This window comes from Urocitellus parryii, chromosome 5 (genome assembly GCF_045843805.1).
Source record: "Urocitellus parryii isolate mUroPar1 chromosome 5, mUroPar1.hap1, whole genome shotgun sequence".
Taxonomy (NCBI): domain Eukaryota; kingdom Metazoa; phylum Chordata; class Mammalia; order Rodentia; family Sciuridae; genus Urocitellus; species Urocitellus parryii.
The window spans coordinates 108,085,815-108,101,219 of NC_135535.1; the positions used below are offsets into that span (position 1 = coordinate 108,085,815).

A 15,405-nucleotide genomic window follows, 5' to 3' on the forward strand; every position below is an offset into this window, starting at 1 on the left:
TGAAAATATATTCTTTCTCCAAAATTATAGTAACATCATGACTAGGAGCCAAGGGTTCCCCGGGCTTGCCTTTGGCTCAGGGTGCTGATTCTGAGTCCTGTAACAGCTGTAGAGTAGGAAGGGAGAACTGGACCCATTGCTTGTTCACTGGCCATAGCACCTGCCCTTGTGCTATCCCCAGGAGCAGTCCCAAATCCGTTTGAGATTTACTGATTGTTATATTCTTGGCCTGAGAAAAGACTATCAACTTGTGACCACTCTGAGACAGGCTGTGTGGCCTCCAAATAGCAGGCGAAGATCAGAACACTGCCCTCCTCTTCATTTCCTCCCCACCCTCTAAAAGTGTAGGGCCCCTTATGAAGTGCATCTGTGGATTCATCATAATGCTTCAAGGTCTCCATAAATTGAGCAAATAAGAATTTTCAGAAACACATTAGTTTCAGAGACATTGGGAATGGGAAGGAGAGCAGGTGGGGACAGAATTGGAGAGTACAGTTGTCCCTTGGTATCCACAGAGCCAATTGGTTCCAGGACTTCCCACAGTTAGCAAAATCCATGGGTACTCAAGCCCGTTATATAAAATGGTGCAGTACTGCATAGAATCTATGCATATCCTTCCATATGCTTGATATTATTTCCATATACTTATAATACCTAGTAAAATGTAAATGTTATGCACATAGGTGCTAGACCATATTATTTAGGAAATATTGGCAAGAAAAATAAGTCTGTATATGTTTAAGATGTAACCCCTGCCACAAATGTTTTGATCTATGTTTGGTTGAATCTAAGGATGTGGGACTTGTGGATGTGGAAAGTGGACTGTATATGGATCACCTTTTACTTTATAGTAATGACGTTATACTCTGGCAATGAAGGAAATATTTGAGTTGAGGAATGGATTTAAAAGATGAATAATTTTAAAAGATCCCTCTGAGGGTGAAAGGGATGGATGGATTGGGAATTTTCTAATGACCAAAATAATAGGTGGCCTACAACTAGATGAAGAGTACTAGGGGATGTGTGTTCTAGGCCAATGGACAAACATGTATAAGATCTGAGCTACAAGGGAGTGTGGTGCCTGAAAGCAGGGCAGTATGGCTGGAACCAGCAAGATATGGGGAGCATTGAGGTGAGGCTGTGGGCAGGGCCTTATTGTGCAGGGTCTTACAGCTCAAGGTTAGTGGGAAGCCCCAGAAAGTTCTGTACAAAAGGAAGTCTTGGCCAGATTGACATGTTATAAGGACCTCCTGGCTGCATTATGGGGAACAGTGAGAGGGAGCAAGGGTGATGGCAGGAGGACCTGTTAGGATGCCATTATCTCATCTAGGTGCTGAGGGTGAGAACTGGCACTAGGGTAGGAGTCATGGAAGTGCAAAACAGATGTGTTTTGCTCATGTTCTAGGAGGTAAAAGTCATAGGATTACTGACAAATTGGATATAGGGTATTAGGAAAGAGGGTTATCAAGGCTGCTCCTAGATTCCTGGCTTGTGAACTGATTGTAGGATGGAGCATTGATAGGAATGGGGAACCCTGAAAAAGAATCCTGTTGGGAGAAGATAGCCATTTTGCTTTTGGGCATGTTGACTTTGAGGGACTCTGAAACATGCAAGTATAGAAGCCAAGAAGGCAGGGCAATGTGTGCACTTGGGGTCTAGAGGAGAGAGCAAGGGTTAAAGTAAACTGGGGAATTATCAGTCACAGATGGCAATGACATTCTCAGGGATGGATTAGAGAACCCAGGGAAAGAGTGAGAGTGTTGAAAGGCCCCAGGTCCGAGCCTTAGGGAAATCCATCTAATTAATATAGAGATGGGTGAGCACACTCTGCCCTCATGATAGCCATAGCCATGAACACTCAGGGATCTCTTGTTCAGGACAGCAAGAATAGCAAATGAAAGGTTATTTCCAGGGGGTTAACCCATGCTGTGTACAATGGCCTTGACTTCTCATTGACCTCAATGCACTTCTTCTAGCTTCTGAGGGAGTCCTCTAGGTGTGTGACCACCTGGCCCATGCTTCCTGATGGCCAGGCTGCACTCACCCCCTTCAGCCTTCTCTCATGGTGCAAGCCAGCTCTCTCGTCTTCCCACATCTGTGTCCATATCACTTGAAATGCCTTTATGGAGCAGGATGGCTGAACACTATGTTGTGCTCTACCTTCTGGGGAGTGGAGAGGCTGCCATGAAAGCAGTCCCCTGATAGCCGTGAGACATGTGGCAGTGAGCAAGCGGAAGGAGTGGCCAGGATGGCTAATGGTGCTCTGGGATGTCAGCCTCAAGCCGCAGGTGGCTAATGCACTGTGGCCTGACCAAAGCTTTGGTTTGCCTCTGAGTGTGATCTACCCTGAATCACAGCTGAAGACAGCTGCCAAAGAAGGGTGGTCCTGGACTGAGTGCCATCCTCATCACCTGCCCAGTTATGTGTCTAGACAGCCTTGGGCTTTGCAGAACAGAGGTTTTGAGGATTTCTGTAGGGAAGAGTCCTTCTGTCCCAAGTTCTGCCCTGGGCCAGGTGGGGAATAGCCATGCAGAAAGGCCCCAGGGGAGAAGCCTCTCTCTAGTGTCCTGAGTTGGAGGACCCCTGTTGCCCTGCCAGCACACAGTGCTGTCCTTCTGTGATCTCCCTCTGTGGAGGGCCTTCCTGGCCTGCCTTGGTTTTCAGAAGCCACCACCCTTCAAGAACAGCTCTGGGCTCAATTCTGCCTGCTTTAACTTCCTGCCCATGATACAGACAAGAGCCCATGCTACAGGAATAAGTTATGGAACTTTATCCGGCTAGTCACAGTTACATTTCCAGCATGCAACTCTATCTTCATAAAGAGGTTATGTATCTCAAGTGCAGAGACCAAATGTTCTAGGCTCCCTGGAACTGTCCAGCAGAGAGCTGAGCACAGATGGGGCTGCTGCACAAGTCAGTAACAGACCCAAAGCTGTTGCAAGAATCCCAGCACAGCTGCTTTCTGTTGTTTCATTCCTTCATCCATCCATCCATTCATTCAGCAGGTGCTTGGGAAAGAGCTGGATGTCTAAGGTGTTATTTCTGCTTGCATAGAGCTTAAAAAAGAAAATAGGAAGAATAATTATAATCACCACCTTTTATTGCCTGTTCAGAGGCTAATTGCTGTTCTGGATGCTTTTTATTAAAGGTCATTTATTTTTATTTATTTATTTACTTATTTTTAATTGGTTCACACCATCTGGATGCTTTGAATGTATTCTTTTCTTTTTGTTCTCACTTGGATCCTGCAAGTTTGGGATTCTCATTTCACAGCTAAACAGACAGGCTCAGAAGTCACAGTGCTACTGAGTGGCAAAGCTGAGGTTTAAGGCCAGGTACACTGGCATGCTGCTTTGCTACAAAGTGTTTCTCAGACGTGGGACTATATTGAGCCTGATCAACTCATGTCTCCTCTGTGCAAAGTGGAGCTGCAGTGTTTAATCTCTCATCCCCTCCATTTCTAACATTCCACAATTCTATCTCCTACAGGGGTCTTTTCCCTCCAGGAGGCAATATCAGGAATTTTCTGAAAAAGCCCTGTTCTCTCACTGTGGATTTTTGGAAGGCTTACTCAGGGAGGGCTGAGAAAGGACTGTGGGCCTCTGAGGTCTTGGCTTAGGCAGGAGCAGGTCCATGAAGACCCATCAAGAGTTGGGGAGGATTGACCCCCGTCCAGAGGATGCCTCTGCCCCAAGTAGATCCACCCTTTGTGTGTCCTTGCTTTCTCCATGGGGGTGTGCTGCTGGCCTTGCTTTCCTGGGGTGAAGCCCTAAGGCCTAAGCCATTGTCATCAATTCGCACAGTGACCCCCTCCCCCGATACTGCCTGCCTGATACTGCCACCTCTCTCCTGGTCCCAGACAGTGGACACCATGGCCAACCCCCATGTTCCAAAGGAAAAATTAAGGACAGTGTCTCAGGGGTGGACTGCTTGCCTAACATGCGCCAGGCCCTGGGGTTCCATCCCTTTTGCGTGCACACCGCCCCCTGGTCCCCAGAGAAGAGATCATGATTGGAAGGAGCTCCTGATGGCAGCTTGAGGTGTGTGTGTGTGTGTGTGTGTGTGTGTGTGTGTGTGTGTGTGTGTTCCTATTTCCTTTTACTCCTCTGTAACCAGTGTGAACTTGGTTCACTAAGGCTGTAAGAAAACATGAGCCATTTTCTTAGGGCCGTGGGTGGTTTTCCTCCTCAATGCCTCAGTTTCTCAATATCTTGCATTTCCCCTCGTCTGAAGTTGTTTTGTCTCTTTGTCTTTCCCTCTCACAGATCTCCCCCAGCTCCCTGGCTCTCCACGCAGGCTAAGCCCTCGGACAGGGGTCAGAGGGTGCCAGGGCCCCCCAAATGGACAGCAGTACCTCAAGGTGCCAGGTCCCCAGACCCAGAATCCACAGGGCAGTTCCAGCAGATACTCTGGCCAGGCCTCTGGTGGAGAAAGCCCCCACAGCAGCTCAGTGAGTACTGGGAGTGGGTCCACCCCAACAGAGGCCCCAGGGAGCTTCTCACCTGGGGGATCCTCCAGCTGGGGGCTGGTGTGTGTACCTGTGTGAGACCCTGGGCTTTTATTAGGGCCCTTTTCTCTTCTCCCTCTAAGTGAGGTAATTCCCAGCAACAGTGATTCTCTTGGTTAGGGGAGGGTCCAGAAAGGAGGTGTGGGAGGCCAGGTGATCCCACCTGTCAGTCTGCAGACACCCTGGCTCTCCTCCCATAGGCCCGAGGAACCTGTCTTCTTTGCCTCTGTGACTCTGAGCCTCTCCCCTGTGCCTGGCACTTCATCTGGTTGCCTGGGTGACCTCTCAGGTGGCTGCAGAGGCAGCTGGGTATCAAACCAGTAAAAAAACAGGGAAACACCCAAGGGAGGGAGGCAGGTCTCAGCCCTGCTCCGCCTTGTTCTCTCTCCTCCTCTTCTTTCCACCTCCCAGTCTGGAGTGGAAGAGAGAAGGAGCCAGTTCCTCCTGCTGCTGTCATTGGCTGCTGTCATTGGCAGGGTCCTCACCAGTGACTGAAAAGGAGGAGGAAGAAGAGGATGTGGGCCTGTGAAGGGCAGAGTGTCGAGTGAATTCCTGTGGGGGGGCCAGGTGACTAGAAATTGGCCTTTGTTCCAATGGATCCAGAGAACCTGCCTGTGAGTATTCTGTGTGTGTGTGAATGCATGGAGTGTTTGCAGGCCAGTGTGCAGATCTGAAGGGAGGTGAGTGTGTGTGGGTGTGTCACAGCACACGTGGAGGGGAGATGCATGTATTTGTAGATTCCTTCACATGTGTGCAGAAGTGGCGGTGCAGGGGGATGTAGGTGGAGGTGGCTGTGTGCACGTGCAGGAGTGGGTGTGTGGGTGGGGGCAGTGTGGATATGCTGGGGTCTGCTGCTGCTAGGTGTGCAGTCTGTGGAGGTGATATCTGTGTGCAAGGATGGTGGAGTGTGGGTGAAGCACTGATGTCCAGACTGTAGACGAGTGGGTGGAGGGCTGTGTGGGCTGTGTGACAGATGGACTCAGGCTGCTCTGTTCCTGCACTGGGGTGGCCAGGGCCTCTGGGATTGGAGGGACTTGCTTCCTAGTCTACTTCCGTGTCCATGAGCACAAGGGTAGCTGTCTCCACACTCATCCCCTTACTCACTGGAACTCACAATCCCTGTTCTTTTGTCTCTGGCCAGGTCATCAATAACTACCTAGATGCCAACGAGCCTGTGTCCTCCGAGGCCCGTCTGAGCCGCATGCACTTCCACGACAACCAGAGGAAGGTGGACTATGTGCTCGCCTACCACTACCGGAAACGCGGGGCACACCTGGGCCAAGGCTCTCCTGGCCACTCGCTGGCTGTCATCTCCAATGGGGAGACAAACAAGGAACACCACGCTGGGGGCCCCGGTGACATTGAGCTGGGGCCACTCCATGCCCTGGAGGAGGAGAGGAGGGAGCAGCGGGAGGAGTTTGAGCACAACCTGATGGCTGCTGGGCTGGAGCTTGAGAAGGACTTGGAGGTGAGGCTGTCCAAGGCAAGAGCCTCTGGGCGGATGGGCTCTTGGTAGTTGGTGCCACCTGCAGGGAGCCTTGGCTTTGTCCTGGCAGATGGTACTTTCTTTCTTTTTTTTTTTTTTTCTGGAAAACCCAGATTTTCTTGCCCAAGGTCTTGGTATTGCTGCCTAGGTGATTCCAGGTGGCAGTGGGATGGCCGTGGTGTACCAGTCTCCTCCCTGGATTTGGCCTGGTTAGAGACTGAAGGCAAGACTCTGCTTCTGGAATCTCTCTCCTAAAGGCCTCATCTGGTAGCCCTCTCCATAATGTTTCCTTGGGATGAAGACCTGGTTTGCCTGCTGAACTTTGGGTCTAAATCCCTCTGTGGAGATAAAGGAATCTCCTTTACTAAGGATAGTGTCAATTCTGGCTCCCTGAAGGAGCTGTTGAGGGACATTCTGGGGAACTGATAGGACATATTTTACCGACTTGTGAGCTATGTATACATCACCTCCAGTCAGCAGACAGTCCAAGAGAATCCATGGAAATTCTTTCTCCCACATATCCATTCTTCCTTCTTTCCGTCTACCCATCCATCCATCCACTTGTCCATCCATTTATCCACACTGATGGTTTAAAAATGATCTGTCTTTGTTATTTCCTCCAAATCCCTCACTTACCTGTGTCACCGTCCCACACTCTATTCCTAGCCACCAGCCTTTTCTCAGTTGTGGCTAGGTTATCTTTGCCCTGTCTTTGTGCTGGGGGTCCTCTCTGTCCAGATCTGTGTATGCTCATCCTTCCCTTCAGGTCTCAGCTCCAATCTTATCTCCTTCCAAACATCTTCCCTAAGTACCCCTGATGACATATCTTCACTCCTGTCTTTTTCTGTCCCTTGCTCCTGCTTTATTTTTCTTCACCTCACTTATCCCTGCTATTTAGAGTAACATGATCTATCTATCTATCTATCTATCTATCTATCTATCTATCTATCTATCTATCATCTATCTATCTATCTATCTAATTTGTCTGTCTGTCTGTCTGTCTGTCTATCTATCTATCTCTCCACTAGCTCCCTGAAAGCAGGGAAGAAAGGATCTTGTTTAGTTGGCTGCTACATCCCAGCACTTAAGACAGGGTCTGGCACATAGTAAGATGCTTAATAAATGTTAGTTGAATAAATGAGTGGCTTCTCTGAGTCTCAGTCCCCTTATCTGCAAAATAATGGATGCCTTGCTGAATGGTGGTTTTTACATCTCTCACCATTAGATGGGGCAATGAAAACATTTAGCCCAATGTCTTGGACATAGTAGGTACTCAATTAGTGCTCATTATAATTATTTTAAAAGGTATTATGCTTAAGGTCCAGCTGTCATTCTCATCTGAAATCTATTTTGTAAGATTCAAGTTAATACTATCCTCAGATTGGGAGGGACCCCCAGAGATCATTCCTTTCTTCCTCTGTCCCCTGGTGGATGTCATGCATCTGGGCTCATGTCCTTTTGGTGCCAGCCTCTGTTGCTTATCCAGACCTCTCAGGTAGGAGATGCTCCTCTGGGGTTGGCATTCCCTCCAGTAGGCAGAGTGGGCTCTCTTGCTGTGGGGTTGCTGATTTTCACTTTTTGAAACCCAAAGCTTATTTGGTGCCTCCATTTGGAGTTCTGGTGAGGTTTCTTCAAGGCAGTGGTATGTTCTGAGGGTCATGCAAAGAACTCTTGGGAACTGCAATCTATCTGCCTATTGTGGGGTCTCAGGAAGTGGAGGTCAAGGCTTTGCTCGGGGCTCAGTTGGAAAATGGCATGTGTCATGCTCAAGAGGGTGGTCTCGGAGGGCTGATGATATATGTTCTATCAGCCTCGGGACCTTGGCTAGGTTACATGATCCTTTTGAGTTGAAGTTTGCTTGTCTGTAAAGAGGGAATAATACATTCTTCACTGGGTTGTTAGGAAGCTGAGACAAGACAACTAAATAAAGTATTTAGATAACAAGGCAACTAGCTAAAATGTTTAGTAACAATGAGTCAGTGTTATTGTTAGAGTTGCCAGGTTTGGTGAATAAAAATGCATGGTGCCTAGTTAAATGTGAATTTCAGAACAACAAAGAATAACTTCTTGCAGAGTGCCGTGGTGCACGCCTGTAATCCCAGGGACTTGGGGCGCTGAGTCAGGAAGATCATGAGTTTGAAGCCAGCCTCAACAACAGCAAGATGCTGAGCAACTCAGTGAGACCCTGTCTCTAAATAAAATACAAAATAGGGCTGGGGATGTGGCTCAGTGGTCGAGTGCCCCTGAGTTCAAATCCCTGGTGCCCCCCCGCCCCTCAAAAAAGAATAACTTCTTTAAGTTATTATGAGTATGCCCTATTCAATATGGGGGATATGTTTATACTACAAATTTAAAATTCAAATGGGTCTGTCCTGGTCCCTTTCACGATTTCTGCTAGCGTCTCTGTTCGTCTTCCCTGCTCTCTAGCATGTTTCACTTTGGCTGCTCCTGGATATTCCTGGCTTTGGCTGGGAATCAGGAGGGCACAGGGTAGCTCTGAGGCTGACTGTTGTTAGAGGGGGCATGTATCATGTCCTGGATTGTTGTTTCTCGTGTATGACCACTCAGGGCTCCTCCCTCCCAGCTCCCACCTCTGACTTCAAGGCCCACTTAAACTCTTCTCCTTTTATGAGGATTCCAGGTTGTGCGGTCTCCCCAGGCCCCTCATCATAATTATTATGATGGTAGTGGAACCTCACAGTGAAGAGTTAATTGTCCTTCTTGACCAGGGCACATTATTATTGCTGATCTGCAGAGGAACTGCATGTTTCTGTAACATTCGCCTTACTCTTTGCTGCCCACTCCCTCCACAGGCAATCATTCCAGTGCATCGTGGTTCTGGAAAATGTATAGCACTGTTATTGCTGTATGCAATTTTGTTTTTCATTTTAAAAATAGACATTATTACTTTGAATAGTTTTATTTTTACAGAAGAAAAGAAATAGTACAGAGAGTTCCTATACACCTACCTGGTACCCAGTTTCCTCTCTCGTTAGCATCTTACATTTATTTGTATGGATCATTTGTTATAATTAATGAACCAATACTGATACATTATAATTAACTAACATCCATGCTTTATGCATATTACTTTAGCTTCTTATTTTTATTTATTTATTTTGTGGTATTGGGAATTGAACCCAGAGGCCCTCTATCACTGAACCATACCTGCAACCCTATTTATTTTTGAGCAGGATCCCCCTTAGTTACTGAGACTAGCCTTGAACTTGCAATCCTCCAGCCTCAGACTCCTGAGTTGCTGGGATTACACCATGCCTGGCTCCTTGGTTTTAAAACTCTCCTCTATTCTAGAATGCCAGCTAGGACATCTCATTACACTTAGCAGTCATGTTCTCTTAGGCTCCTTTTGGTGGTGACAGTTTCTCAGAACTGTATGCATTTTAAATTTACATAAAAGCACTCTGTTTTATAGCTTATTGTTTCCTTTTTTCCTCTCAGCACTGTGATTTTCAGACACTTCACATTCTGTATGTACGTCCCATCCATTATCTCTGATGGGAAAGCAGTTTGCAGCCACCGGAGTTTACTGAGTCATTTCCTAATAGTAAAGGGATCTTAGATGTGCCAACCCAAATAGGGCTGAAAATGGATTGTCACCTCCTTCAAGACTGGCATTCCATGATTTTCTTGGTCTCCCTCCCTTCCTCAGCACCGTCTTTGTGCCAAACACTGTTTGGGGATCCATCAGCTGGGGCCTGTGAAGTTCTGAACAATTCTTCTCCATGTCAATGTGGTTGGCCTTGGCCTTGAGCAGCTGTGGGGGCATGGGAGGGAGACTTTGCCTGACTGCAGCTGGCAACAGTTGATGAGCAGGTGCAGCCCTACCTGCTTAGCTGGGACTCCCCACCTTTTGGGCGGGGCGGTCTTAGGCTCTGATTTCATTTTGACTTTAAGGTAAATGGAGAGGAAATGGGTCTCTGTCAGAGACACATTAAAAATTATTCACTTAGACTTTCAGGTCAAAATAATTGGTACCCACCAAACTTTGAATTTCAGAATTCATTTCCAACCCTGGTTGATATCTGGGCAAGTTTTTGATAGGAGGACAATTGGTGTGTACTTTCCTTTGGTGTTTTAGTTTTTCATTCTTTGTGCATATTTCCACGTATTGATATTGTCTGCATTCATATTTTAAAGATGTTTCTGTATTTTATCAGATGACTGTGCTACAATGTGCCTCTATATTTTCTTAGTTTTGATCATTTGATTGGAATTTCATTGGAGACATCCCTGGAAATGCTTATGAGTGACAAAGACACTTGAACCCTTACTACCAATTCATATAATTGAGGGCCATCTCTTTGGAGATAGGAAGTCCTTCCAAATAGGAGGCCAGTTTAAGCAACTCAGGAGGTGTACTCAGGCTTGAGCTTCCAGAGTGAGTCTCCTCTTGTCCTGCTGGGGCTATAGAGAGGGTGAGCTGAATGGGCCTCTTGTGACAGCTCTGGGAGGTCTGAACTTCCCACCTCCTCCCACTGTCTTCCAAACCTCCTGCCTTGACCCAAAGAGCCAGCAGGACAGAGACAGAGGCTCAGATGCACGGGTACCACCTGGGGTGGGAGGAACCTCCAGAGCAAGGTACAGTGCCATGCACATGGGAGGCCAGGAGAGGTGTTTGTGCACTTTGAGGCATGAACTTCCCCTGCCCTGCAGGCCCTAGAATTCCAGCAGGCATGGCTGGCAATTCCATCTTTGCGGGCAGTAAGGTCTTTGACACTGGGAATGAAAAGGAGGCCAGGTGCGCACCTGTTCAGGGTTAGCTTTCCTGGGATTTGGGCGTTAGAGAACTGACAGCAGAAGCTGGCATTGTGTGGTGTGGTCTGGTATCTGCAGCAGCACATGGGTTATTTCAGCAGGGTCAGGCATGGGGAGGGCAATGTGCCAGCTTGGAGGCCCCAGGACCACACTCCATTCAAGAGGCTAAGCTCTCCTTCCCCACTTGGAGTCAGGTGGGAAGCCAGGAGGGACCCAAATCCTTCTCTCCGCAGAAAGGAAACCCCTCCCCCAAATCATAGACTGTCTCTAACACCTGATCCTGACCCTGTGGGCCTGGCAGAGCCTGGGCATCTCTCACCTCAACCCAAATCACTGCACTGAGTCCAAGGAATGCATCTCACTTTCTTAAAACCAGCAGCCTCTGTTTCTTGACCTCTGCCATCACCCCCATTCTCACCTCCTTTCCAGGAACACTTTTCTACACCTGATTAAACAGCGGATAGGACCATCTGTCCTCTAAGGTCTTTGGAATGAGGTGGTAGTCAGTTTGGGAAATTCTCTGTCTTTAGAGTTTTGTTGTGGTTTATATGTGAATTGCCCCCCAAAAGCTCATGTGTGAGATAATGCAAAAAAGTTCAGAGGTGAAATGATTGGGTTATGAGAGCCTTAACTCAATCAGTGAATGAATCACCTGATGAGATTAATTGAGTGGTGACTGAAGGCCGGTGGGATGTGGCTGGAGGCAGTGGGTCATCGGGGGCATGCCTTTGGGGTATATATTTATATTTGACAAGGGGAGAGCTCTCGCTCTGCTTTCTGATCAACATGTGAGCTGTTTCCTTCCACCATGCTCTTCTGCCGTGATGTTCAGACTCACCTCCAGTCCCAAGAAATGAGGCCAGCTGTCTATGGACTGAGACCTCTGAAACCTCCTTTGTGATTGTTCTGGGTGGGTTCTTTACTCACAGCAGTGAAGAAGGTGACTAAAACAAGTTTAATGTGTGGTTTGAAGGACGGGAATTGACTTTGCTAACTTCTGTGTGCTTCCTAAGGCACATTTTCGCTATTTCTTGGATTTGATCAATTAGTCTTCACGCTTATCCCACACGTAGGTGTTATTACAGTCTTTTTAAGGAGATGAGGCTCAGAGAGGCTAAGTGACTTGGCCAAGGTAACATTGCTATTAAGTTATCCATCTGGGATTTGAATCTCATCTGAGCTTCAGATCTCCTAGGATTTTTCTTGTCCCAGGGAGAGTTGCCAGGCCCTTTGTAGGAGTTTCCTATTCCTCCCTCCCCAAAATCCACAGAGGTTCTCTTCAGGGGCCAGGAGCTATTTTTCCAAAGGAGGAGATACGAGATACCTTGCCCTCCATTTCCAGAGAAGCATATAGTGCCAGAGCAGTGAACTACCAGACCCTGGGCTTTTTGTCTATTGGAGGTTGCTGTGGCCTCTCAGAAGCACCAGGCCAACCTGGGCACATCTCCCCTAATGTGGTATAATAAACAGCTTCCTGGGTGCAGCCCTTAGAGTTGCCTCTGTCTCTCAGAGCTTATAGAGCTCATGTCTAACCAGCTCCTCCTCTTAGAATGCCCAATTCTTGCTTTGACTTTGCTTTTTATAGAGGAAACTAGGACTTCGAATCCTTAGCAAAACCTGATGTTCTGTCTTTTAGGGTGACAGTATCCCCTGGAGTCTTCATGGCCCATTGTTTTGCCTGGGGCATCCACAGAAAGCAGACCATTGGGTGCTGGAGTGAGGGGAGTGGTGTATTTCTATGGGATGGGCGTCCCGAGGCCTGCGTTGACGCCATATAAAATCAGTCTATCGCTCCTCAGGAGTGGGGTGGAGGGGCCATAGTAAAGGCAGGGGAAGTGATACGTGAGTTTATAATGACACCCAGTCCACACTGCTCCTTGGTGACGGCTACTGCACTATTGTGAGTGTGGGTAGCAGCCACACTGCTGTTAACATGCCCTAATGACTAGGGAGAACGTGATGATTTCCCTCTGGTCTTGGATGTGTTCCTGTCCCACTAATCTCCCTCCCCCAAGCACATCTAGAGCCTTGGGCTTCTCAGCTATCTCTTTTCTATCCCAAGGGAGCTTCAGTAACACAGCAAAGACAGCCCCTGTAGCCCTGCCCTTGGGACCACAGAGCTGAGAGCTGAGCCACAGGTGGGCAGGCAGGATCAGGTTTCAGAGGGCAGAACTGGGGCAGCCTGGGGTGGGAGGCAGGAGAAAGGAAGGAAGGGGTCCAGTCCCCCAAACCTGGGTAAGTATCTATTTCCTTTTCTAATTAGATGATGATGATGATGATGATGATGATAATAATAATACTAATATAAGCAAGCATTCCATCTTCTCATTTGTTCACTTTAGCAAATCCACTGAGGTAAGTAGAGCAGCTATTGACCCTTCCCAAGGACTAGGGGAAAGGAAGTACTTTATCCAGCTGGAGAATAGCGTGGCTGGGCCTTGAAACCAGCTCTTCCAATTCCTACTCCTCACATTTTCTTAAAATAAACTTACCTGAGGGGTGTTTGGCCTGTCCACTCACTCCGCCTTGGAGATAAATAAGCATTATCCAAGAATTGAATGGAATTGGGCAGTGGGTCTAGTCAAGAAAAGCACGCAAAGAGAGGCAGGGTGGGCCCCTTTACAAGTCCTTTATGTCCATCATCTTTCATTCATGGATGGGCATTTCTGGTGGTCTGCAGGATCCCTCAAAAGGGGATAAAAGGAAGTTTCTGGGCTTTGACTTGCCATGTCCCATCCTGTGATCCCAGAGGGCATAGATCAGTGAAGTCACAATTGTCCTTGCTAAGGGACCTGGCCTGGGTCCCTTCTCGACTGGCTGTGTGTTTTTCTGATTTTCCTCTGTTACCAGGGACTGTCTGGTAACAGATACATGATATGTATGAGAAAATTGGATCATAGGGCCCTAAAGTTGTAAGGTTTGAGGTAATTTTTTTTTCAATTCCATCTGAGAGTGGGAACTGAAATCCAGAGAGAAGATATGACTTGCACGTGGTCACGGTGCTAGTTAATGCCTTAATCAAATTAACCATTGATGATAGGAAGCCTATGTAAGCACATTAGTCAAGGGAGTTAACTTCCTTCTATTAGGTCGGTCTTCCTTGTAGCTCAGTTATTACCTTCCTGCGAAGCTGGTATCCCCTGGTGTTCCTGCTATGACCACACTGGGTGTTGGTGACTGGGACCTGTTCTTGCCTTAACTATATGCCGTGCTGGTTGTCAGATATCCTGAGTATCACTCCTGTTTCCCACATGCATTTATAGCAGCCTCTGAAGTTGGTGAAGAGAGACTTGGGAACAGTTGGTCTCAGTCCTGCCAATCATTTTTCTTCATGGCATTACTGGATGTTTTGGGCTCTGAGACACACATCTAGAAAGAAGTCCCACTTTGTCACCTGAAAATTCCAGGTCTTTGAGGCTTCTTGGGCGGTCGTTACAATGGCAAAGGGAATGGGAAAGCGCTACCAGGAGGAACCTGCCAGGCTCTTTCTAGGGCTTGCTTTCTTCTGCTTTAGTGATTTATGGAGCACCTCTTAGGTGCCAGGGGCTGGGCTGGGAGATGACACAGAAGTGAAAAGAGACATGGTCCGTGTCTTCAAGGGGAGGCAGAATTGATAGGGGAGAATCACATGATGAGGTCTAAAAGTGCTGTGGAGAGAATCCTGGGGTTGTGTGTGGGGGTGTGTGACCCTGCCTTAGAGCTGTTGGCTAAATCACCTTCCTTGTCCCTACCCCAGATGCTGGGGGTCCCCGCAGAGGGGAATGGACTGTGTTCCCTGCCCTTATCTGATCATTATCAGCATGCTGAGATGCCAGTGTGGACCATGCACGTTTAGAGGGTTTAGCCGAAGTGTTTGTGGGGTGTGGCAGAGTCTCTGGCCCTTTGTGGTGTGAAGATAAACACGGTGGATCTATTCGGTGCTTGATAGATGTCGAAGGTGGTGCTTGGGGCTGCTTCAGCCTTAAGTGCCCCTTCACTGCAGGAAAGGTCTCACTGCTACCCCTGCTCATCTTGTCACTGATGACCCTGGGACCAATGTGGCAGCAACAGGGCTTCTGAACTCTTAATGATTTTTGTGAATAGAATTCAGGGGTAGAATTCATAAACTTGGATGGTAGGAAACTGCATCTTTATTTTCATGGACACTTCACTAAGATTTAGCAGTTATCACAAATGAGGATGTAGACAAGATCCTCTAGTACTTCAAAAGTCTGTGATTTTGTCACCTATGGAAGTGATATGTAGATTTGTCATATTGTAGTCATTGCACATCCCTTCAAAAACATTTACATTCTCCTCTACTTTCAAATTAGGACACTTTTAAGATGTGCTGCTAGGTCTTATTATTTAATGCACTGATATTAAGAAGTAAGCATATTACTCTATCACAAATTCGTTAAAATTTTTGATAAGTACGGATTTTGTTTTGTTAGCTTTCATGGCCATTTTGTACATTTAAAAGCTTTCTGAGAAGTGGTCCATGTGTTCCATCTGTCTGTCCTAGGGTTCCATGGCTCAAAAACAGAGACCCTTGATCATATCTCGCAAAACCTAGGAGAGGCCTCAGACAGTGGGTGGCAGTCTTGCCTGGCTGCCTGTGAAGAGAGACCAGATGGGGACAACCCTAGCTGCTGTC

At 47.5% G+C, this 15,405-nt stretch overlaps 1 protein-coding gene across 2 annotated transcripts in view; it reads left to right on the forward strand.

Moving 5' to 3' along the window:
* Positions 1-5,100: 5,100 nt before the first annotated feature.
* The window catches only part of Ano2 (anoctamin 2), a 331,044-nt gene continuing 320,739 nt past the window's right edge, over positions 5,101-15,405 (forward strand). Inside the window, exons 1-2 of one of the 2 annotated variants that reach the window (XM_026403278.2) lie at positions 5,101-5,121; positions 5,649-5,975. In XM_026403278.2, coding sequence (XP_026259063.2) covers positions 5,101-5,121; positions 5,649-5,975 — 348 coding nt within the window. Of the gene's footprint in view, positions 5,122-5,648; positions 5,976-15,405 lie in introns of those variants that run through there. The other variant, XM_077798741.1, reaches the window with a different exon arrangement.